The 23,696-nt window shown below is 44.2% G+C and overlaps 8 protein-coding genes across 8 annotated transcripts; 4 read left to right on the top strand and 4 right to left on the bottom strand.

The window, feature by feature from the left end:
- Positions 1-434: 434 nt before the first annotated feature.
- L199_000383 (pantothenate kinase) lies at positions 435-2,982 on the top strand (the record flags this gene model as incomplete). The annotated part of the gene is made up of 7 exons (XM_064886150.1): positions 435-536; positions 603-668; positions 728-1,730; positions 1,853-2,084; positions 2,171-2,232; positions 2,328-2,421; positions 2,898-2,982. 7 exons carry the CDS (start codon positions 435-437, stop codon positions 2,980-2,982), a joined length of 1,644 nt encoding a protein of 547 aa, XP_064742222.1.
- A 1,910-nt stretch (positions 2,983-4,892) lies between these two features.
- Positions 4,893-8,081, top strand: L199_000382 (uncharacterized protein; the record flags this gene model as incomplete). Its single annotated transcript, XM_064886149.1, has 4 exons — positions 4,893-4,916; positions 5,062-5,171; positions 5,246-5,907; positions 5,962-8,081. The coding sequence occupies 4 exons, from the start codon at positions 4,893-4,895 to the stop codon at positions 8,079-8,081; spliced, it is 2,916 nt and encodes a 971-aa protein (XP_064742221.1).
- Positions 8,082-8,824: 743 nt separating this feature from the next.
- L199_000381 (uncharacterized protein) lies at positions 8,825-9,742 on the bottom strand (the record flags this gene model as incomplete). Its single annotated transcript, XM_064886148.1, has 3 exons — positions 8,825-9,145; positions 9,269-9,418; positions 9,527-9,742. The coding sequence occupies 3 exons, from the start codon at positions 9,740-9,742 to the stop codon at positions 8,825-8,827; spliced, it is 687 nt and encodes a 228-aa protein (XP_064742220.1).
- A 535-nt stretch (positions 9,743-10,277) lies between these two features.
- On the bottom strand, positions 10,278-11,172 carry L199_000380 (DNA replication complex GINS protein PSF2; the record flags this gene model as incomplete). The annotated part of the gene is made up of 5 exons (XM_064886147.1): positions 10,278-10,400; positions 10,473-10,599; positions 10,687-10,786; positions 10,875-10,989; positions 11,053-11,172. 5 exons carry the CDS (start codon positions 11,170-11,172, stop codon positions 10,278-10,280), a joined length of 585 nt encoding a protein of 194 aa, XP_064742219.1.
- A 570-nt stretch (positions 11,173-11,742) lies between these two features.
- L199_000379 (uncharacterized protein) lies at positions 11,743-14,055 on the top strand (the record flags this gene model as incomplete). The annotated part of the gene is made up of 9 exons (XM_064886146.1): positions 11,743-11,806; positions 11,927-11,998; positions 12,062-12,325; positions 12,475-12,694; positions 12,773-12,952; positions 13,018-13,575; positions 13,703-13,810; positions 13,881-13,923; positions 13,990-14,055. The coding sequence occupies 9 exons, from the start codon at positions 11,743-11,745 to the stop codon at positions 14,053-14,055; spliced, it is 1,575 nt and encodes a 524-aa protein (XP_064742218.1).
- A 660-nt stretch (positions 14,056-14,715) lies between these two features.
- L199_000378 (uncharacterized protein) lies at positions 14,716-15,772 on the bottom strand (the record flags this gene model as incomplete). The annotated part of the gene is made up of 4 exons (XM_064886145.1): positions 14,716-14,885; positions 14,993-15,294; positions 15,416-15,599; positions 15,748-15,772. The coding sequence occupies 4 exons, from the start codon at positions 15,770-15,772 to the stop codon at positions 14,716-14,718; spliced, it is 681 nt and encodes a 226-aa protein (XP_064742217.1).
- Positions 15,773-16,301: 529 nt separating this feature from the next.
- On the top strand, positions 16,302-22,153 carry L199_000377 (uncharacterized protein; the record flags this gene model as incomplete). Its single annotated transcript, XM_064886144.1, has 14 exons — positions 16,302-16,578; positions 16,652-17,380; positions 17,430-17,659; positions 17,727-18,641; positions 18,733-18,850; positions 18,911-18,996; positions 19,051-19,243; positions 19,305-20,022; positions 20,092-20,319; positions 20,386-20,503; positions 20,572-20,978; positions 21,043-21,146; positions 21,230-21,633; positions 21,911-22,153. 14 exons carry the CDS (start codon positions 16,302-16,304, stop codon positions 22,151-22,153), a joined length of 4,770 nt encoding a protein of 1,589 aa, XP_064742216.1.
- Positions 22,154-22,395: 242 nt separating this feature from the next.
- L199_000376 (uncharacterized protein) lies at positions 22,396-23,260 on the bottom strand (the record flags this gene model as incomplete). The annotated part of the gene is made up of 4 exons (XM_064886143.1): positions 22,396-22,485; positions 22,568-22,798; positions 22,897-22,982; positions 23,092-23,260. The coding sequence occupies 4 exons, from the start codon at positions 23,258-23,260 to the stop codon at positions 22,396-22,398; spliced, it is 576 nt and encodes a 191-aa protein (XP_064742215.1).
- Between the last annotated feature and the right edge of the window lie 436 nt (positions 23,261-23,696).

The raw sequence follows: 23,696 nt of genomic DNA, 5'->3' as shown, positions 1-23,696 counted from the left end.
TTACCGGGTAATGCCAGTGGTTGAGCTAGTTACAATTACCCCAAAATACGTTCGTTGTTAGTTCCGAAAAAAAGTCGGACTTGAACTTGGAGTATCTGAAAGATGAGACGATAATCACGGCCATAACATCGTCTCATCGGGTCATCTCATTCACTCTGTCCAGCCGGGAGTATCTTCAGCTGCAATCCTGTCAGACCAACACAAGCCCATACTCGACCAAGCTTGGGCGTCAACACACCGCTGTCACATATCTTAGTCAGCATCAGTTCGAGTCGTTCGATACTCCACGAAGATCCGAGAAGTGCTGTAAAGTAAACAAATAACTATAGCTGGTCGCAGGCAGAACTCTGGTCAGAAGAATCCGCCTGATCAATTGAGTGACACTCCTTCATCAATCTCTTGATTCATCACCTCGGGCGAAGGAAGTAAGCGAGATGCCCACTACTTCGCCTATGCCAGACATATCCATCCCTCAAGCAAGGAGGATAGTGGTGGATACAACTGGAGCACAGATAGTACAGGAAGAATCGCCAGCAGTGAGTTAGCTTAAGTATGGTGAAACCTCATAGCACAAGCTGATATGACTATCATACTTTCTATAGACCCGAGATTCAAGAGGTATATATCTGCCTCACTACGTTGAGCCTGTTTCTCATATCGCTATAGATGTAGGTAACTCTTCGGGTATATGTCGAGTCGGAGATCTGTTGCTGACTGGATATGATAGATTGGCGGATCCCTTGCCAAAGTAGTATATTTCACTCGATCTAACTTACCTATATCCACCACTCCCCCACAATCAGGAACCTCCTCACCGTTTTTACCACCCTCGGAATCCGTGTTTATCCCACCTTTTTCTTCCAACGGTGCATCCTCATCATCACATACCGACTCACCTTCTCTCAATCCTCATTCTCACGCACCATTCGATCATTCTCCACCTCAGCGCCGCCCAGCTTTGAACGGAGCATTGACACCTGGAGTCTTATCGGAAGATTACAATAACCATTATGCCTCATCCTCATCACCACCTATAAACACCGTATCTCCTTCTTCAGCATCCAAAGGAAAGATACCGAGTCATCATTCGAAATACCGTCGTAGTTCCTTACCACCTCCTTTACCGGGGGGTTTACTGAATTTCGCTCGGTTCGAAACGGAACATATCGAAGATCTCATAGCATTCTTACAGGATTTGATCAAGTCGTCCGCATCGGCCAATAGAGTGAGTTTGGAGAAGATGCAAAAGAACGTTAAAGTGATGGCTACTGGTGGAGGAGCACATATGTACTATGATCGACTAAAGGACGAATTAGGTGTGGAAGTGACAAGGGAAGAAGAGATGGAGTGTTTGATTTTGGGATTAGGTTTCGTATCGAAAATTCCTCAGGAAGTATTTTGGTTTTCGGAAGAATTGGTATACAAAGTGTCGCATACCTCAACATCGACATCCGCACAACCTCAATCACCAATCAAATTGACCATACCCGCATCGGAATTACCCAGACCTTCACCCACTCCACCTGCATACCAGGTCACATTTGCTGATACGCTTGACGGAACGGATTCGGTACCCCATTTCCCTTGTTTGATAGTGAATATAGGAAGTGGAGTGAGTATCGTCAAAGTGGATGAGGATGGATCGTTCGAACGAGTTAGTGGAACGTCATTGGGTGGAGGTACATTATGGGGGTTGTTGAGTCTTTTGACGGATGCAGAGAATTTCGATGGTAAGTTGGTCTATCGATAATATACAGGAATACAGTGTTAATTATATATTCTCGAATTCACCTATGCCTCTTACTCCCTGATCGTTCACTGGCGGATACTATTGCTTGATGGTGTCAAACAGAAATGCTGCTTTTATCTGAACAAGGCGACAACTCAGCTGTAGACATGCTTGTGGGAGATATCTACGGATCGGACTACTCTAAGATCGGATTGAAATCGTCTACAATCGCTTCATCTTTCGGTAAAGTGTTTAGAAAGGGATCAAACCCAGAGGAAAGGAAGAAGACTTTCAGACAGGAAGATATAGCCAAGAGTTTGCTGTATGCTATAAGTAACAATATCGGACATGTCGCGTGAGTCTCCCCCTCTAGATCTTACCTTTCTTTGTAGATACCATTGTATGCGGCTTTATGCTTATGTCTTGACTTGTGTGTTACAGATACATGAACGCAGCGAAATACGGACTGGATAAGGTATTCTTTGGGGGATGCTTCATCAGAGGTAAGTCGTATATCTCTCTACTCACGAACAATTGCCAAAAGTCAAATGCCACCTTCAAGTTTGAAAACAATCGCTGATATCCTTCTCGTCTCCAGGCCACGCCGCAACCATCTCCACGTTATCTTACGCTATCAGATTCTGGAGTAAAGGAACGATGAGAGCATGTTTCCTACGACACGAAGGATTTTTGTGAGTGTGATATCCGCTCTTGTGTTTCCGGGCCGGCTCGGCAAATGTCAATGTCCAGATGGTTTTATTTCGTCAAGCTCTTTTGGACTATTATTCTTTGTCTTACTTTCCCCTTCCCATGAGAACGGAACATGCTACTGTATAGTATTGTATTCGGACAGGGCCACTCCGAGGGTTTGATTCCAGCGAATATGGTGGTATCGTCATCAACAGGTGATCTAAGAAGAATGATATCATATTATTATGAAATCAGATTTCTTCGTTCTCGTTTACTTTGCTTGGTTTTCTTGCTCGATCATCCATGTTTTTGGAACAGGAACAAAATTAAACTTTTTTTTGGCTGGATCCCTTTTTTGCTTCCGCTCCCGATTACCCGCTTGTGCTCTGCTTTGCGTTGCTTCTCTTTGCCTCTCATCTGCTCATGTGAATATGTGCTTGTGAATTCGCTGACTGACTTTTTGACCTTTTCCATGTAGGGGTGCGATAGGTGCTTGGATCAAGAATGTTGAACCTGAGCCTGAGCCTCAACCTCAAAATGGGAAAGGTGAGAACGGATTGTAAGGTAATAGGCCTACCGTAAATATACATACATACATAGCATTGGGGGAAGTTGATCTGGTAGAATCAGTATCTAGCATAATGCATATTCTCGAATGACGCAAAATGATATCTAAATAGCGGGGTAGATGAGTACATTTTGATGATGATGATGCTGATCCCCAAGAACTTGCAGCTCATTCGGCAGGGAAAGAAAAGAGAGTTTACACTTTTATCTTTTGCTGTATCTTCTTCCTTTCCTTTTACTTTCCGCTGATGGAGAGGCTGAAGATTGATAATTAGTGTTGCGCACTACTATAAGTTACCATAAGGCTAGCTGCCGAAGTCGAATTCGACGGCACGGGATTTTACCCCTTTCTAGTTGTTTTGTTCTGTAGATCACATGTTATACGTACAGTACGAATACGAATGAGTCTTCTTCCTCTTCATCCTCTCAAGCAAGTAGGTTATAGAGGCTGGACAAATACCAAAAAAAGGAAAGGATCCTGTATGTATCCGTCTACACATACTGTACTTGTGTATGTGGAAGTTTCGGAAGCATTCCCATTCGACGGCCATCTTGTTAGAACGGAGATGATATGGCATGAGATGGGACGACTGGCCTTGCTGATCGTCAAGGATACGCTGATGATTTGACATCACACTAAAGCACTGAAAGACGGAGAGAGAGGTGATATCATATTTGTGCCGTTAGACCAGTACCAAATACCAAAGGAGAGGAAAGTCATTTCGCTGCCAGCTAAAACGGTGCTAAAAGTGAAACTAGTGGGTTATGGTTTGTTTCTTTCCCGTATCTTTTGTATCTCATCTCGTCTCATATGATATATGAGCTTTGTGTTTTGTGTGTGCGTGTACGTGTGTGTGTGTGAACGACGTCGGTTGTAATGTTCCTCATTTTCTCATGAAGATACAGAGATATAGATGCAGTACGGCCCAGATCCAGACTCTTGTGATCGTAGACACCTTTTGTTGTCTATTTCTACAGCGTTATATTTAATTTCTTGTTTCCCCAAGAAGATCTCTCCATTCACAAGAGAAGCAGCAGAGCAGAGTCTAAGGAAACAAAGTTACTACTCACTTGCTCGTTAAGGGTAGATCAGAAAGGGCACAGCAGGGGGAAAAGATCAAAATTGTCCGGATAATTATTTCTAGTAAATGACGTACTGACGTCATCTGTTATAAGGATGTATGGTAACGGCAGTACCTTGGAAATGACTGAACTGTAGTATGTATGCCTTGTCTGTGTTGTAATTTGCGTTGTAGTTTTGTAATGATTCCTAATCAGAATCGTAATCAATCCTGCTAAATCATCTAATCATCTATTCACCCCTTTGTTCCCGGACCCATATCATCATCATCATCGACTACCACCTACTGTTACCGTCTACTGCTACTGCTGCCGCTGCTGGTTGACCCTTGTTAATCAACATTGCTTTCTCATCGTGTTGTAGTGCAAACTCATTATCACACGTGAATTATCTTGATCCCATTCCTTAGATAGAGATACCTTAGAAAGAACAAAGACAGTAGAGAATACACCAACACACGCAAGAAATCAATCATTCCAACTCAAACTCTATCTCGTCTCGACATACCGATTAAATGATACAGTCTCGTCTCGTCAAGTGTCTGTGACACCCAATCTCAAATTAGATACTTTACACAACTACGAATTGGGATAACATCCTATACGGATCACCGCGCTCGGACGGAACTTCACAAGACCATAACTCGATATTCATTCACGTTGAGCAAAAATATACATAAATATAATCGAATCTGATCGTAATCGAGCAACCAGAGAGATATCACATTTCGACCTTCAGGATTACCCTCTGAGGACTGTTCCTTGCTCAAACCATCTTCGAGCTCTCTACTGCTTTCTTCGCTCAAGCCAATTCAGGATTTACACGATGGGGGGAGACCATAAATGCCCGGTACGTTACATTACTCATCGTACCGAATCAGCTACTACCTACCCGATCCTTTGACCCAAATATGATTCTCTCATCTTCTTCTGGCTTCCTTTTCCAGACACCCGTTTTCTCTTTTGCTGACACTCCTTTTATGCCTCGCTGATAGCTCTGTTCGGCAACATTCACGCGACCTCAACATGTCGGTAGACATCTTAGAGCTCATACGGGTGATCGACCCTATGAGTGTAAAGAATGTCCCTTAAGATTCGCCAGAAGGTGAGCTTTCATCGACCACTGGGAATATGTCATGATCGAAGCTCACTAAGGTGTATCGCTCTGCACATGACTAGTGATCTACTCTCCCGACACGTTAACAAAGCTCATAAACCACCTGACGAAAATGCACCCCAAGATAAGAAGCCTAACAAGAAAGGTAGAAGGAAGTCTTTCCCTGCTTCAGCAATGAAGAAACCGAATGGTAATAATCAACCCAATGGTGATAACAATATCAACCAAGTTAGGGATAAACCTAGAAGTGCAAGTTTCAACCAACAACCACAACCTCAACTTCAAGCTCAGAGGATGTATCCCCATCACCCACTACTTGCCGGATCATCTTCCTCGACATCATCAACTGGACCGATGCAAGTTCAAACCTGGAGTACGAACCCTTCTCAGGCTTTCGCTACTACCGCAGGAATGACCAACTTGTCTTCATCCCCTTACGGTCAGACTTTTGTCAATCCAGTCACCGGTACTGGTAATCCCAATGCTATTTTAGGGAATCCTACATACCCTGCCAATCACAGTAACAACGATATGTTACCGCCCTTCGATCCGCCTTTCACAGCGGCGCCAATGAAGATCACTGGTTCAGAGCAAGGTTATTCATCTATCGGACATGTCCCTCTGAACAATAGTAGTGGTATCCTATATGAATGGGGATTTAAGAAGAGAGCATGCGATCAATGTAATCACTCGAAAGTCAGGTGTGACTTTGCGGATCCTTGTCGTAAGTCCCTTCTTTGCTGGACTGCATTTGAGAGCTAACTTTTATCCTTTGCAGTGCGATGCACTCATCGAAATATCAAGTGTTCGTACAACAAGACCCAAAGGTCCCGCACGGCTGGATACCCCCTAGTGCCTAGCCACACAACCTCTCCTGCTCAAACAAACATGGCTCACAACAATCAAAATTCCAGCGTGATCACAACCTCACCTCAATCACAATTTTCTTCACCTCATTCGACGAGCAGTCCCGTCGCTACCAGCCGAGCTATCAATCATCATCAACGAAATAATTCGGTGTCATCGCTTCCGGCTAATTTATCTGTACCACCGTCCACCATTCCACATCGACAATGGGGAAGTGTCCCTCAAATTCAGCCATCAGCAACGATCAACAATTGGCAACCAGTGCAAAGTGGCCTCAGCCAACCTCTCTATCCGAGCATCCCCGCTGGGACTGCCCCTGGTAGCATCACCGGCCAGATCGTACCATCCCCTGCTTCCATGAACATTCCACTGCAAGGTGCCGAGACTTATCAAGCACCCACACATTATCAGGGAGGCAATACCGTATCTCAGAACGCTTCCCCTCAACAGGGTACAGCCAGCACCCCTTCCTTGACCAACAATACCACCAGTCCCCCAGATATTGACGAGCCTTTCGAACGAAGGAGCAGCTACACTGGAACAACTGGAGGCTTCTTATCTGGACAAGAATGGCAGAACCAGAACAGGCAGCTCAAGGGAAGAAATGTTGCTCCAACTCTTCAAACTCATAACAGCGATCCTGCTCAGATTGTTCCATTCAGTTCCTCCCCTGTTCAATATTCTCCGACCCAAAGCAGCCAGTTGTCTACCAGCGCTCCTTTCGGTGCAGAATACACTTATCAGTGGCCACCTCAGGCTTCGCAATTCATCGATCCTACCTGGCAAGCCCGTCAAGATATGACTTCTGATGACGATAATGCCTCTGCTTTGAGTTCATCTGCTCATTCGACTTTCCTTGATCTGAACGATGCTCAGTTCGCTCCTTCCCAACAGCATCGTCGACGATCAAGCGCTGGACAATGGACCAACGCCTTGGCGCAGATGTCGCTTCAAGATAACCTCAGTAGCACGGAGTCTTCAGTTATCCCTCTACCTGAACCGTATTCAGCTAGCGGTTCTATGGAATCCTCGATGTCTTCCGATGGATCTGCACCAGTTGGAGTTCCTCGAGGCTCGGCTAGACGACCCACGTTCCCCACTTTGACGGGTGTGGCAGAAGAACCTGAATCGGAAGCTCAACCGATGCCAAGCCTTTCGGATGTGAAAGATCTCTGGAGGTTGTTCATGGCTGAGCCCATGACTGGACTTACACCCATGGGCGAGAAGCACAACGATCTGGAATTGAACACGAACAACGGACCTTTGATTACTCCTCGACCAGGCATGGGTAAGAGGACATTAAGTAAATCCAATTCCATGCCTGATCTCCAATCGCCAATGATCAACGGACCTCAATTCTTTAACAACTTCCTTAGTGGATTGACACCTAGACCTGCCGAACCGCAAAATTCGTATCTACTAAATCAACAACCTGCTGCTGGTGGGATGAACGCTAATGATCATGCGGATATCGGTAAATGGAGTAAAGAGATTCAACAACGTCAATCGTCTTTCTCCTTAAGTGGCCAACCGAGCAGTAAATTGGGTAAAAGCAACTCACAACAATCGTTCTACGGTACTGGCAATAATTCTGACCAAAAAGATAGGAATAATAAGATGTCGCCACCACAAACACATTCTGTCAATCGTCAAAAGCCTAATAGACCTTTACCAAGTGTAGTCCAACGTTCTTCGGCGCTTGAACAGACTTTAGCACCGGAACGTATCCCTTCTTTCGGTATACCTCAATCTTTCTTGGATACCAACAATAATCAGTTTCTCCGTCATCAACATCAACAGCAACAGGTGTTAAGTGGTGTTCCACCCCATATGGCTCGACCAGGAAATAAACGATTGGCATCGCAGACTTTAGTTCCTGGTGAAAATGGAAAGAAAACTACTTTTACTCTTTATGATGAGATTGAACCGCAAATTCAAACTCAAGCTCAAGTGCACAATCATACGGGTACACAGGCGAATTCAATGTTTTATCCAAATTGGAGTCTGAATCCTCAACCGATTAGTAAATAGTATTTGGGATCTGCCAACAAATGGATATCCCTCTCTCTGCTTTTCTTCCTCTGTTTCTCTTTCGTTTCTTTTTTGGTATGGACTGTATTATCAAGTAAATTTAACCCCCTCCCTCCCTTCATTTTCAATCGTCACTCGCCTTCTACGATCGTATATGTATCTATCAGTTATTTTATATTTTCTTTCGAACTATCAATCTCACTGTATCAATAGTTTTATATCTTATATCGTATATCGACCTGAATCGAACAATTTCACTATCCAAACATATGAAATCTGATTTGTAGTTGATTCATTTTCCTTGGTTTCTTTCCGCTTAGATAATTCTGTATCAAATTTAAAAAAATTAACATTATTATTATCAGTATCAGTATCAGTCGAATTTATCAAAAGGAATCGAAATTGATCTCTCTCTATATATGCAGTACAACGAAAGGACGGAATAGAGGGAAAAGGAATACAGTAGATTAGAAAGTAAAGAGTTACGAGAAAGTCAAAGACAAAAGATCAGTATATAAGGATATAAAATGAATTATGTATCAGTAATATCGAACGAACACTTGATCAATTCTTCACTGCTGTATCTGTTATCTTTGTGCGAGTTGAGCACTTATGCCAGTTGGTCATTCACATGATAAGTTACTGAGCTGAAAATATTGATGGCATAGTCATATTATAATATATAGTCCATAGGCTTATAAGGATAGCTTGATTAAGGTAGACATCATTATAAGACGACCAAATCAGGCCTGACCACCGCTGCTATACCATCTAGTAAACATATGTCTTACCCCGAACCCGCACGGTACAGCATTCTCGACCGTCCCAATCCATGAAGTATCATAACATTCACAATCGTATACGGATGTCTGCCAATTGGGATCGGTAGCGAATATAGGTCTGACTGAGATAGCACGAGCTGTAGAATTGCTGTTTGGGTATCCACATCGATCGATACAGCCTTTGATCGTTCCTGTGTATTCATGAATGTATGGTTGAGAGGTAGATATAGTGGTGAGGTCGGTGCAGAATGCGGAATTGAAATCTGATCGGAGGTAGTCGAGCTATATAGTATATGATTATCATCAATGTCACGTCACGTATTGAGAGTTGTTCATGCGATGAATTTGAAAGAGCTAGAATGGCATCATATCATACTGTGATGTTTTGGGTTGTAGCTGACTCACCCTAGCCAAAGAACCCGTCCAACATCCATCAGTGATCATAGTGGTATTCCCCACTTGGGAAGGATATACTTCTCGGTTCTGGTGACAGAAACATTTCTGAGTCGAATTTTGCCAGTAGGAATAGAGATAGTCGGATTCGAAACAACCTCTCTGCGGTGGTATTGTAATTCCATCGTCAATCAAAGTGTATCAGACCTAGTTTGACGAACAGATAATTTGGATTGCCTAAGATGGAGAATCAGAATGGAAAGAACTCACTTGACAATCGCCTACATCCGTAAACGAAGTGATCAACATACCAGGTTCAGAAGGAGACCTATCAGCCACGACGTTATCAAACCATTGTCCCGTGGCGCAAGTCAATTTCTCGGGATCGTATGGATTCCCATCTGTCCATTGGGCTTGCGTCACTACGAACCACGAAGAAGTCACGAAGAGTGGAAATAACGCTCGTATGATTGTTGTGGAGTACATGGTCGAGTGAGTGAATGAGCGAAGACCAAAGGTCGGTGGTAAGCGGGTGGCAATGAGGAAAGAAAGGAAGGAGGGATAATCAAAATCATCGTGAGAATACGATTGTTATTTGCAGATTTGTTTTTAGTATTATTTTGAATGTGAAGAATGCTCATCTGATGACCTAACTCGAGCATTTGATCGAACGATCGAACACAAAGGTGATCCATTTGTCAGAAGAAGACGCTAAATCAAAGATGAAACAAATTCTATCCTCGGTTTTGCGCTTTTTGTCATTTACGCTGACCGACTATGTCGGTCAGGTCAGATGCACGTGATTGGATTAACTTGAAATCTTGGTGTTTCTATACATCATGATGCATGGCTGGAGATATGACTATTGTACAACTGAGAAAGCAAAGTCATCAGACGCATCCTCCGACAAGGGTCAAGGAAATTGGCGAAGAAGATCCACTCACCATCGATGTATGGCTATGACATACCGGGTGAAAAATTCAAACAAACGCGATGCTACAGTTTACTAATTCCTAAAGACCTACTGTCCTTCTTCCTCATCTTCATCATCCTCCCTCCTCGGTTCTAAAGATTGCATGATACCCATAGCTTTCACCAGGAAAGGTTTCAATTCGCTCAATTCCAATGGAGTCAGGTTCGTCACCTTGTCAAGATGATCAATGTCAGTATTGTGATGGACTTTTGTCTGAGCAGTGATAAATTATAGAGTACCCACCTGCAGATAGCTTCCTCTCATTACACCTTCACTCTGCAGACCTATCCTTATCTTCGCCTGTCTGACTTCTCTCAAGTCTTTCAGTAGGCTTCGTAATAATGAAGGCTGCATTAAATCGTCTTGAGCGCTAGACATTCAGACGTGATTGGTCAGCTTGACACGATAAGATACATGCTCACGAATATCTGCTATCATCAACAAATACTGAACTTACACATCCAATAATACCTTTGAGGTCTCGATGAACCTCCTAGGTAATGAGCAAAACGATTCTGCATTTTCCCTTTCCTCTTTCAGCACATTCTGTACTCGGTCTAATATATTAAATTGAGAATCAGCTTTCCATTCACTTTTACAGGATAGGAGAAAAGGACAAGACGGGGGTATTGTGATCTTACTGACCTATACTCAACCATTCAGGAGGTACGATCCTACATTTCCTTTTCCTCTTTAACGATAATGCAAGCCATAAAGGGACTTTGGCTGAGGAGGGAGGTGTGAACGGACCGTATATCCCCTATCACATCAACACTAGCCTAAGCACACAGTCTCTCGTTGGTTGAGATTGACTTAGACTCACACTCAACAATCGTACCCTCGTCATGGAAAATAACGGTACGATATCTATCGTCTCTTCCTCCGCTAGGAAGGTTAATTCGTCGGGCGTTAAGCCATTTTGAAGATGTTTCGGTAGGGCCATACTGGGAGATGTCCTCTATGGCTTGCTCGGTAGTTGTGGTTTTTATTACTATCTGCGCTGTCCATCGATGTTCAAGCAGTCATTTTTTGCATTCTTGTCATCTTCGTATTCTCTGCTTTGTATATCTCATGTTCACTCTGGCTCATCATCTAGTCTCGACGCGTCCGACCTCGAATGAGGGAGTCCACGTGTCTGACTCGTGTTATCGACGTTTACCCTGAGTCTGTCTGGTCTCGTTATTCGGTTTCCCCTTCACCTCCCACCTCTCAAAGATCAAGTACGAGTACAATCTCCTCTCTGCCTGTGGTATAAGCTCAGCTCCCTTCTCTTCACAGCGTCCCGCATAGGTCCTAGAATATCCTTGACCAAGGCTTGTCACACTCAGCTTGCTGCTAGATCCTTTGGTCATAGAGCAGCTCCGTTCGACGACATTATATCGACACGTTAACGAATTTTCCGATTTGACGCGCTGTCGCCTCTATAGATAGGAGGCATCGGCAGACATCTTTTCACATCAAAAGCTTTGGGTAACAAGACTCTGCAATTCGAGGTGGAGAACTGCTCTTCAAGATGCTGAGAGAGGTAAAAGTGGGTTTGGACGAAAAGGGCGGGAATAGACCTGGGACTTTATATGGTGAGTAATGATGATGAAAGTCTCACACCTGTCAACCTGTCACTCTTGTCGTATCAATGCATTCATCAATGCCTTCCATACTTGAAAAGGTGAACAAAGATGCTGATATACCTGATACAGGTCTATCACATCGTATATGGCTATTGATAGTAGGTATAATTGGTCTTCTCACCTTATCAAGATTCTTATTCCGTAAGTCGAATGGTTTTCTTAACATCCTTGCTGCTGCTGACATTCGTTATATGGGTTTTGTAGCATCATCGGACCCATCATCCTCACCATACGCTACTACCGGTGGTCTCCTAACACCACGAGATTACTTAAATGCCTCAGCTGCCGATCCGGCTCCATTCGATTTTTGTCCCGTCTTTGGACCAGGCGATAAGATAGCTGAGAAGAGAGGTCAATGGGGATTGTTAAAATCTAGATTACACGTTGGAAGCGGTGCGAGAATCCAGAGAGTTGTTCAGAAAGCTATGGCTGGCTCGCCTGTTACGATAAGTATTTTGGGTGGATCAGGTGAGTAAAACTGAATTCTTAACATTACTAGGAATCTTTGGGTCATAAACATCCTTCTTCCCTTTTGTCTTTCCTCTTCCTATTTTCTCTTTCATCTCCGAAATGAACCAAGCATTGTTCTTTTGCTGATTACATGGGTCATTCCGTAGTCTCCGCATGCCACGGTGCAGGTGATGATCCAGTTTCACCTCGATGTTACCCTGCGAAATTCTTCGATTGGTGGAACTCTGTTTTCCCCCACCCAGCATCAGAAGTAACCAATGGAGCAGCACGAAAAACCGATTCAGCCTATTTCGCTTATTGTTCAATGCACCATTTACCTGATCAAACCGATTTGGTCATTTTGGAGTTTGACGCTTCGGACCCGAAGTGAGCTCAGCTCACTCCCCCTCCAGCGTAAATGAGCGAAGTGGTGAATAGCTGATGATGTTGGTGCTGCATTTTTAGTGATCCTGAATGGTTAACGCACTTTGAATTGCTCGTTCGATCAATCTTGGTCAGACCTGATCAACCTGCCGTTATCATCTTGGGCCATTTCTCCCCTCAGATCCAAGCTCAAAATGGCTTTGCTGGTCCAGAACTCTTACATACTGTTGTCGCTCAATTCTACGATGTTCCTCATATCAGGTGAGTCAAAGCTTCCGGTCATACTCTATCATCGCAAGCTGACCATCTATGCTCCTCAATCATAGTGCAAAAGGACTCCTATATCAAGATTATTTATCTGACCCTGAACAAGCTCGAACTTCATTCTTCACCGATCCAGTGTTGGCCAACGCGGCAGGGCACGAATTGATTGCGGATATCATAATATCTTATATGCAATCTCAGATCTGTGCCGGATGGGCAGCGACGATGGGACACGCGTTTGACGTACCTTACATGGGAGGACCATCTACCGACCAAATCGTTCTTCAAGGAGAGTCGGCTCAGTCGAAAGAGGAATTAGAAGCTGAAGGAGGAGGTATAGCAGCGAAACAAAGAGCTATCAAAGTTCCTCAAGCGATGTTATCCGATCGACCATCTGATATTTTAAGATTCAGAGAAGTAAACCCTTTCTGTGTATCTGCAAATGATCTCATTAATCCCCTTCCACCTTCACATTTCTTCGGATCGGGTTGGTACGCTCATCATCCATCCAAGGGTGCGGCGCAGGAAGAGAAACATTATTGGTATGCTGAATTGGCGGGAAGTAAATTTAGAGTACCGATCACGCTGAGTGCGGGTGAGGTGGCTATATATTATTTACAGTGAGTTTGGAGTTCAGTCTGTTTCCCTTGGTATATCGTTTGCGATGTATAGTCCCGACTCCACAGGACAGCATATTTTGAGAATCCAAAGAAGTGTTACTGATTTACTTTTCTTTCGTTCACCTAGAAACCCCGAGGACCGACCACTAGGTAGAGCAGCATGCTGGGTAGATGATAATTTTGCAAACGCAGTGGAATTGAGCGGTATTGCCGATGTGCACGATACGACGCCAACGTGAGTAGTGAACCCGAATTGCTTACAAAATTGCAAAGACGGTGCTGACGAGTGAGCTTCGAATCGATAGATTGACGATCATCGATTCTGGTGTTGCTGCTGGACCTCATTATGTGAGTTTCCACTTCATGCGTTATCTGCCAATATGTTTTCTGATGTTTATCTTTGTCCGATGTTAGGTCGAATGTAATTTACTTGGACAGGAGGGTCAGAAGACAGCTCCATTCAAGATGTTGGGAATGTAAGTGAAGTCCCTGCCTCAAGAGACATCCGGCATTCGTGCTGACATGGTTATATTTGGGACAGTTTCGGTACATAGGAAAGATCAAAATCCGATTTGATCGATCCATTCCCCTCTTCATCCTTATAACAAAACGTATACCATAAACCGAATAACACAGTCATCTATTCAATCCTCCGTTGTTCTTCATTTTCACTCTTAGATACCATCTTAAACTACCAATTTGCAATACTCATACCATCTCATTATGATCGTTTTCACCTTTCTTGGGATAGATGGATTACAGAAAATACGTATATTATAAGTGAGATATATATATGACATAGAGGGAGGAAGTTATGTGATACGATGGATATAAAAGTTCATAGCATCGTTTGGGTTTATATGATCGTTTGGAATGGGATGGACATGAATTCAATGACTTGATAGCCATTCGCGGTGGAATATCCAAAAATCTTTTAATACCTGGGAGAGAGGGAAACAAACATGTGGTAACTTGATAGCTGATCAGATACAATGGCAAATACCTATTTCTTATCATTTGCAGTATAAATCTCAGCACGCATCATGAGGATATATGTATACATGTTTTTGTTCCTTCATCTTCATATCGTATTTCTACTTGTATGTACTACTGTATCACGCTATATCACTTCTCTCGCGATTAAGCAGTCACACCTACATCCAAAGGTGGATTAGGAGCGTCGACTACGATAGATGCTGATGAATCTTTGGATTCTAATTCGGAGAGTGGATCTTGAGATTCGATGTTGATTTGATGGATACCATCTTTGTCAATGAGGATACAGTTGAAATTGAAGTGAACGGTGATACCTGATCGGGCAACGGAGTGTAAGCACCAATCCAACCGTTGATATATATATATCTCGAATTTTTATGAATGATATATGGTAAATTGATGTTGGCATAGTGTCACTCACGTTTCTTAACCTCATCAATACATTTCTTCAAAACTTCCACCCCCTCTCTCTTGTTCATATCGTTGAAGCACCATTTATCCATCGTACTCAAACTCACATACACACCCATCCCATGTGCTGCATAGGGTACGACCGCTTTCGTACCGAGATAATCTATCCAGTATAAATGGGGTTTGGAAGTTGTCGTATCGTATCCTGCTAAAAGGAGGTTGACGGCGTAAGGGTGTCGAGATCGGATGGATTCTGCGAGTGTGCGTCGGATCCATGCTGATGCAGAGGCGGGAAGGAGGGGGTAATGGTTTCTACAGGATCACCACCGTTAGCGTGTTGGCTCATTTGCTTGTATTGACCATTCCGTGAGGGGTAGATCATGAAATATCAAGTATGAATGATGATTCAACAGCAGGAGACCCTTTCACCCACCTGATATGATACAACCTCATATTCCTCTCTACGTATTCAGCGAAATTATTGGTATCGCCCGGTTCACCCCCGTAGGCCATCGCCAGATGAGGTCCCAAAGCTTTGATTTTGTTTTCGTCCGATTTCATTCGGATGATTGATCGTCCGGCTGACATGTCGGAACATAGCAGGACGTAGTCTTTGCCTGTATAGGTATGGGGTAGCAGTGGTCAGTGTGCTGTGCTCGTGAATATGATTTGGGTGAAGAAGGAAACATGACATTGCCTATCTATCCAGACTGCTAAGAGAGAGGGAGAGGATGTTTGATCTGTTGCTTCATGAGATTAACTCACCTGTAAGACCGAATGAACACTCCATGATGAAAGGTGTCTACCCTATAGGGATGGATGGTCGAGCGAGATCTGAAGGGAAATTGATGGTGTGAACGAGGGGCGTTTGGAGCTGAGGTCTTTCAGATGATCCAATAGATTGATTTCGGAGCTCTTCCTCTGCTATTCACTGTAGGTAATGTATCTAGATTGGTGTCTGTTCTAATCTTATGGATATGGATGATGTTGTATTGTAGCAGCGGTAGTGAGCTTGCGCGTCTGAAGCAGCGTCAGCGTCAGTCCTCAACGATCATTCATCCGTATCTTAAATGGGTGACTGAAATAGCATCCGAACGAAGATACCGGCTACACGTCTTACAACCATCGTGCTCGAGGTCAAGGTTGTTGACTAGACCTGCTTATAGCCCACTACATCACTCGTTGTCATCTCGCTATACATTGCTGACGCGTCGGACCCTCAGTACAATACATCGATATCCAGAGCTCCATCCGGCTGAGCTCATTCCCTCTCTCTCATATCCACATCGCGGTGGATCATCCCAGAGCGACCCGGTACCATGTCATATTCTACCGACTTACCGCCGGTCACTCTCCTCTTGCAGGAGGTCCAGACGGTGACTTCAGCCATGAGGCGAAACCAGCGGTGGGCATCGACTTCATCCTCCTCCTACGCTTCCTCCTCTTCACCTTCACTCCGATCACATAGGCTGGGAAGACAAGGATCAGTCAGAAGTGGGAGTAGGCGAGGTGCGAGGGGCAGTGAAGGAGGTGTGGACGAAGGTGATCTGATGGATGGGTTCGTAGAGCTCAGAAGGACATTAAGCGGTGTGAAGGGTGAGTCGAAATCAAATTACAACTCAGCTCATTCCACAGAACCAAACTGATTTTGCGACAATCTCATTTTCAGACATTACCGCTCTCTCGCCCCTTGACATATGCGCTCCGTTCCTAGCATTGATACGATCCCCATTGACATCCGGACCTATCACCTCCCTATCTCTCTCATCACTCAATTCAATAATCTTATCGATCATTCCACTCTACCTCACACCATCTTCACTGGAAATCACACCATTGACACCATTACAGCTCACACTAACACATATTACCTCGGCCTTGTCCCAATGTCGATTTCCTTCATCTTCCCCTCAGCAGGACGAACTGGTATTAATCAAGTTACTCAAAGTGATCGATTCTCTCATTGCTCCCATACCCGTGCCGACTACTACAGAGGGTCTGAAGGGTATAGGAAATATGTTGGATCATATGGGTGATGAGAGCGTTTGCGAGTTGTTGGAAGTTGGTTTAGGGATGTTAGCGAGATCGAGATTAGGTGAAGGTGTGAGGAACTCCGCTCAAGCTTCGGTACAAGGCATAACTCGAGTATGCTTCGTCAGGCTGAAAGTCCTCAGACCGGAGGACGTGGAAAGGCTCTTGGGTGCAAATGAAGGTGTACAGCCCAAGAAGGTCATCAACGAAGAAAGTCAGGAACAGGTCAATGAGGAGAAAGCTGCTGCTGAAGAGAAAGATCAGGTCGATGGTGGACCGCAGAAGGAGAAGGAGACTGTGCAAAATCGAGAAGGCGATGAACTGAAACAAGAGGAAAAGAAGACTATCGAGGAGAAGAGGGAACCAGGTAAGCTGGCATGGAGTCGTTCTGCATGTCCCAGCTGACAAGATCGCAGTCGAGCCTACACCTTCGCTATTCACCCCTTATGGTTTACCAACCATCCTGGAACTTCTCCGAGTGCTCATAGCTCTGCTCAACCCCAACGACCAGGCTCATACGGACTCTATGAGATTATCAGCGTTAGCTATACTGAATACCGCGTTGGAAGTTGGCGGATCCAGTCTGGGCAATTGGCCTGAGTTGAGGGAAGGCGTAAGGGACGAAGGCTGTCGATACCTCTTCCAGGTAAGCTGTAAACACGGTAAAAGGTGGCTCCAACGATCGTCAGCTAATTCAGGATATATCTTTTCAGCTTACCCGCTCTGATTCACCATCCCTTCTCGCCCAATCCCTTCGTACCACCTCAACTCTCTTCTCGACCCTTTTACCTCAATTGAAGCTGCAACTCGAGCTATTTCTCTCGTATCTCATTGATCGACTTACCCCTCCCAACCCTTCGCCTATCCCTCCTCATCTCTTAGGTCGATCAGACCCTCCTTCCCGACCTGGTACACCTAGTCTTGCTGGTGGCTCAACAGACGGTCGTGCGACTCCAGTCAACGGAGAAAAACCTCCTATAGATTCCCCCGCACCCTCGGCTACTCCTCGACCTCTCAGCTTACTCCCACCTGTTCCGAACGAAACAAAAGAACTCATGCTTGATACACTCACCCAAATCGCTCTCCGACCAAGTTTCATGGTAGACTGTTGGGTGAATTTCGACTGTTCGACGGAGAGTGAAGATATATTTGAGAGACTCATGACGTTCCTGACTCGAGGTGTTTATCCTTCGGGACCACCTAAAGGTGATGGATCGACCAATTTGTTCGACGGATTGGATAATACGCAACTTCTCTCTTTAGAAATCTTACTATCATTTGTCAGTTCTATGGCAGAAAGATTAGACGGTTCAGAAGAACCTTGGTCACCTGATTATACGGGATATGAACTTCTCACTGAACAGAAATCGAGAAAAGGAGTATTATTAACTGGTGCTTCGTTATTTAATCAAAAGCCCAAGACTGGTTTGGCATTCTTAGAGAAAGAAGGTATTATCTCCCCTCAGGCCGGTGGTGAAGGAACAGAAGAGGATAAGAAGAACCTCGCAATCGCAAGATTTTTAAGAAGTTCAAGTAGATTGGACAAGAAATTGGTTGGAGAATATATAAGTAGACCAGATCAGTTGGGGTTGTTAAAAGCTTTCATCGGTCTGTTCGATTTCAAAGGGGTCAGTATTCCTTTCTGAACCTGAAGTACTGGAGCTCTTTTGACTTTTGTGAGGCTGATCCATACGCTGACATGTACACGAAATCTTACAGAAATCGATAGCGGATGCGATGCGAGAATTACTGGAAACTTTCAGATTGCCTGGTGAAGCTCAGCCGATAGCTAGAATAACGGAAACTTTCGCAGAACATTTCTTCTCCTTCGAACCTGGTTAGTTACCTTCGCATGTATTCGAGGGGATCTAAACCGACCACTGACATTTATTTCTAGCCGAGATCGTCGATCAGGATGCTGTTTATGTGCTTGCTTATTCGGTTATCATGCTCAATACCGATTTACATAATCCCCAGAATAGAGTGAGTTCCACTGTAATGCGCGATAATTCGACATAAGCTAACTGGTCGTACCAGAAACGAATGACTATCGAGGATTATAAGAAAAATCTGCGAGGCGTAAATGGAGGAAAAGATTTCGATCCTGAATATCTCGCATCAATCCATGAATCAATCAAGAAGAGGGAGATTATCTTGCCCGAAGAGCATGCTGGACAACATGGATTCGAATATGCGTGGAAGAGCTTGATGCAGAGGTCCAGGACTGCCGGTAAGCTATCTGCTATCCTGTTAGAGGCGAGTCTTCGACACCAGCTGACGATGTGCGTTAGGACCTATGATTATCTGCAACACTGCGGTCTTCGATGAAGCTATGTTCAAGCTGTCTTGGCGACCACTTATTTCCTCCTTCGCATACGCCTTTACGACCTCTGCTCAAGATGAGCACGTCATACAAAAAGCCATAACGGGCTTCCGCCAATGTGCTTCTCTAGCAGGACATTTCAGGCTTCTCGAGGTATTCGATACTATTGTCCAATCGCTATCTAGTGCGACAGGATTACTCGATGAGACTGAAGATGGCTATCAGATGTCCAACTATCCCTCAGTAGAGAAAGAAGGACAGACATTGACTGTTTCGCCACTATCGATCCGTTTCGGTCAATCATACCGTTCGCAACTAGCTACCGTTGTGCTATTTACTATTGCGAATGGGAACGGATCAGCGATTAGAGAAGGATGGTTGTCAATATTCGAGATGTTCCAGACACTGTTTCTGCATCAATTGTTACCTACCCCGATGTTACAGATGGAAGATTTCTTAGCTGGTACCACGACTATACCGATGAAAGCTTCCGCACCTACACCTCAACCTGAACGAAGACCTGAAGGAGGTCTGCTATCGACCTTGTCAAGTTACCTGTTGAGTCCGTATGGTCAGAGTAACGAGGTGCTAGTGATGGAGACATCGGATGAGGATGTGGAGAATACGCTAGTAGCGGTCGATTGTCTGTCCAGCTGTAAATTAGAAGAATTGTATGCTGAGATATTGTAAGTTTACATTTGAGCTTACCATGGGCTTTCACAACTGTATGACTTCATGCTGATGAATGATTGCAGAGCGCTCAACGTCGAGGCCCTCTTACCTGCCTTACGAGCTATTCGATTCTTAGCGGAATCACGTACGACCGCCAAACTCCAGGCTAGATCTGAAGTACGGGGCGAGACTGGTTCACCGGTATTGGTGAGATTCGAAGGTCAATTACCTTACGATCCAGCTTGTGTATTCCATTTGGAGATGATGGTTAGTCTAGCGAGTAGGAGTAAAGAGAATATCGCGGAGACTTGGTGAGTTGATCCGGAACTCAGACATCCTTCGCGGTGATATGATGGCTGACCTTGTGGATGTACCAGGCCAATCATTTTCGAGTATATCTCTTCACTGCTCTCTTCGGCTCAGTCGTACAGTGTTCTGCTCATCGAGCGAGCTGTCGTGGGATTATTACGATTATGCTTGATCGTCTCTGAAAATGTTAGTCTCTTCCACCTGTCTAATTAGTTGATTTATAATGACTGACCTAATTCATGATATACATACAGCCTGAACTCCGAGATCAGCTGTACATCGCACTTGACGTACTTCGATCACTTCCCTCAACTGTACTCAACTCCGTATCCGAACAATTGATGGCGGGAGTAGCAAGGATTCTAGAGAAAGATAAGAGCGTGGTATCTTCCCAGACAGAATGGAATTTGGTTATTGCGTTATTCAGAGCGACCGTAGCTCATCCGGAAGCCAGTAAAGTGACTCTACAAATCGTTCAAAAGATGGCTTCCTCCTCGGGGTCGTCTGGTGCAGGAGAGTCTGGACCTGGATTAACAAACGATAATTATTCTGGAACTGTTGCCCTCCTGGATGAATTTGCTACTGCTGCTGGAGCGGCGGCTGCGAATAGATCACAACAGAATAGAAGGAGTGCCTCCCATCAGAATCAAAATACTAGCTTGTGAGTTAGTCCAACGCAAGGTTCCGAGTATGAACAACTCACTTACCTGTATGGGTTGACACAGAGGTCCAACGGTCGAAAGAGGTTTGACTGCTTTGGACTCGTTATATGAATTGAGGAATGTGATTCCTGGTTTGATAGCTAAGAGTGGATTGGGTGAACATGAAGGTGGGTGATTAGTCGATCTTCTAAAACAATGGAATGTGACTAAGCTGATAACTTATATCATGTCATGTTATTTTCGTTTGCAGCATTCAATACATTCTGGCTTCCACCATTGTTGGTGATAGGCAAACAATGTATAAACGGCTGTTCACAAATCCGCCAACGAGCTATAGCATATCTTCAAAGATTATTATTATCAACTCAATTACTTTCAAGTAACATTTCATCCGGAATCCTCTTAATCATATTCGATAAGATCCTTTTCCCCGTATTAGACGAATTACTCAAATCTTCTCAAACGGCTCAAAGCCAAACTCAGTATAGGGAAATGGCCGAAACTCGCTTAAAAGCTTGTACGTTGCTTTGTAAGATATTCTTACAGTATGTGATCAAGTTGGTAGAATATGGTAATCCCAAGGTCGTCGAGGGATTGTGGGTGGGCGTGTTGGATAAGTTGGAGAGGTTCATGAGAGGAGAGAGGGATTTGATGGTGAGTTTGCTTATATTGATCTATTTCGTCATTGGTCTATGTGAGGGAGACAGAAGAAGTGGAGGATTAGGGGGGAGAGATCTTGGGTATGGGAGAGGAGGAGACGGGAGGGAAGAGAGATAGGGAGATAGACAGAGGGGATGGTGGGGAAAACGAGAAGAAGAGACAAGTTGTGAAGGAGAAAGGAAGGGAAGGACTGTCTCACTTTACTATCCGGCATCAATGTTGTATAACCATATACGTTCGAGATCAAATGCTGACATGACGCTTGAAAAAGAACGAAGCTTCCGAATCGCTCAAGAACGTCGTCCTAGTTATGCATTCCTCAAACTTGCTCGTACCTCCCTCAGCTCCCGGTACGGAAGATACACGTACACCTGAACAAAGAGAATTATGGGATAAGAGTGTAGAAAGAATAGAAAGAGTCTTACCTGGTTTCCTCAATGAGGCTATTCCCCCTCCACCACCTGCGCCAGCGCCAGTGTTACAAACACAACAGCCAAGCGAGGGACAGGCGTGAGTGATCGTTATGTACAGTATATATTGCAAAGGGGAGATGTGCTCGACGAAAAGGTGTATATATGATTTGTAGAGTAGAGTAGATTTGATCTCATGGATTACGATATAGAACACATGCCTCAAATCGCGCTTTGCAAGGTTATACGGCATGCATTACGAACAGACATCCCTCTCATCCCTTCCCCATGTATCTAGTTACTAAAAAAAGAAGCTGTCACGGACGTACTGAAAGTACTGTACGATCTAGCTGACAACAGCATTAACAACCGAATCACCGTGATCTTTTCTACCTTTTGAGGCAGTCTTAGCTTCACCATTGGCTTCTTTGCCGACCTGCCATTATTAAGAAGCTTGTAAGCTTTTCTCATTTGTACTTGAGATGTGCGTTTGGATTGCTGTCTGTTTTCTGACTTACAGTGTTTAAACCTTTACCAGCAACTTCAGCAGCTTCACCCTGGGTAGCCATGAATTTCCCACCTTCGACTAACAAACCTTCTGGGTAAACTTCCGAGCTTGTCTTTTTGATCCCTTCGTTCATCTCTGAATGACCGTGATCTCTTCCTTGAAGGTCATGTTGAATTACTGGACCATCGCTTGCTAGCGTTTTAGAGAGATCGTTCTGACCTTCGATAGCTGCGATTTGGGACTACAACCAAGTATGCCACGAAATCAATATCAATATCAGTAACGTTCTTGACTGGAATAATTTAGTACTGAGACGTTGTGATGCGTTGTATAACTCACTCCTGTGTTTGCAGCGTGTCCAACTTGTTTACCTACAGCACCTGAACCTTGGTTGGCTGAACCGTATACATCCTTATTCATCGCGTCTAAATTATCAACAAATCGCAAATCAACCAGACATTGTTGGTTAGTGCATTTCGCCGGACGTGGGACTACGAAGGGAGGCAATCGGAGTACTGGAACCTCTCCACTCACTGCATTGAACATTATGTTTATCACAATCCTGATGAAAGTTCTTTGGCGTATCGTACGAAGCTATTTTCTTATCGACCGAATCGGTCTTGAGGGCTACAGGAGAAGGAGCAGCGATGGTACTGGTAGTGGCAATGGAAAGTAAAAGGGCGGTAATGACTGAAGCTCTCATTTTGATTATAGTTGTTGATTTAGCTTTAATGTATTGGGCTTATCAGGTTTCAAAGTAGGGTTTGCTATCGGGTTGTTCGTCAGAGAAGAGTGGTGATCGTTAGATTAGGAGAGAAGGGAGAGTGTCGTTAAAATTCGTAAATATGTCGTTAGTAGGGAGAGAGATTGTTTTTTGAGTTTTGTGGAATTGGATCGAGTGGATGAAGAAACGATAATATGACAGGGTGAGGCAGTTCCTTATATATGCATTGGAATGGTCAGAATCTTTCGTAGATGAGTCATGCAAAGAATGTGAAGATTGAAGATTGGCTGGTAAGATCAGTAAGAAATGTATCAAACAGTCAGTCAAAATCACAATCAAGCGGGTAATATGGTATATATGGTCGAGAGAAGGCCAGCGTTTGGATTAGAATTAGCCATGTATGCTTGGTCAGAAT

Source organism: Kwoniella botswanensis, chromosome 1, assembly GCF_036426115.1.
Source record: "Kwoniella botswanensis chromosome 1, complete sequence".
In the NCBI taxonomy this organism is placed as follows: domain Eukaryota; kingdom Fungi; phylum Basidiomycota; class Tremellomycetes; order Tremellales; family Cryptococcaceae; genus Kwoniella; species Kwoniella botswanensis.
The sequence above is the reverse complement of the archived record's forward strand: the minus strand, read 5'-3'. Positions and strand labels throughout refer to the sequence as shown.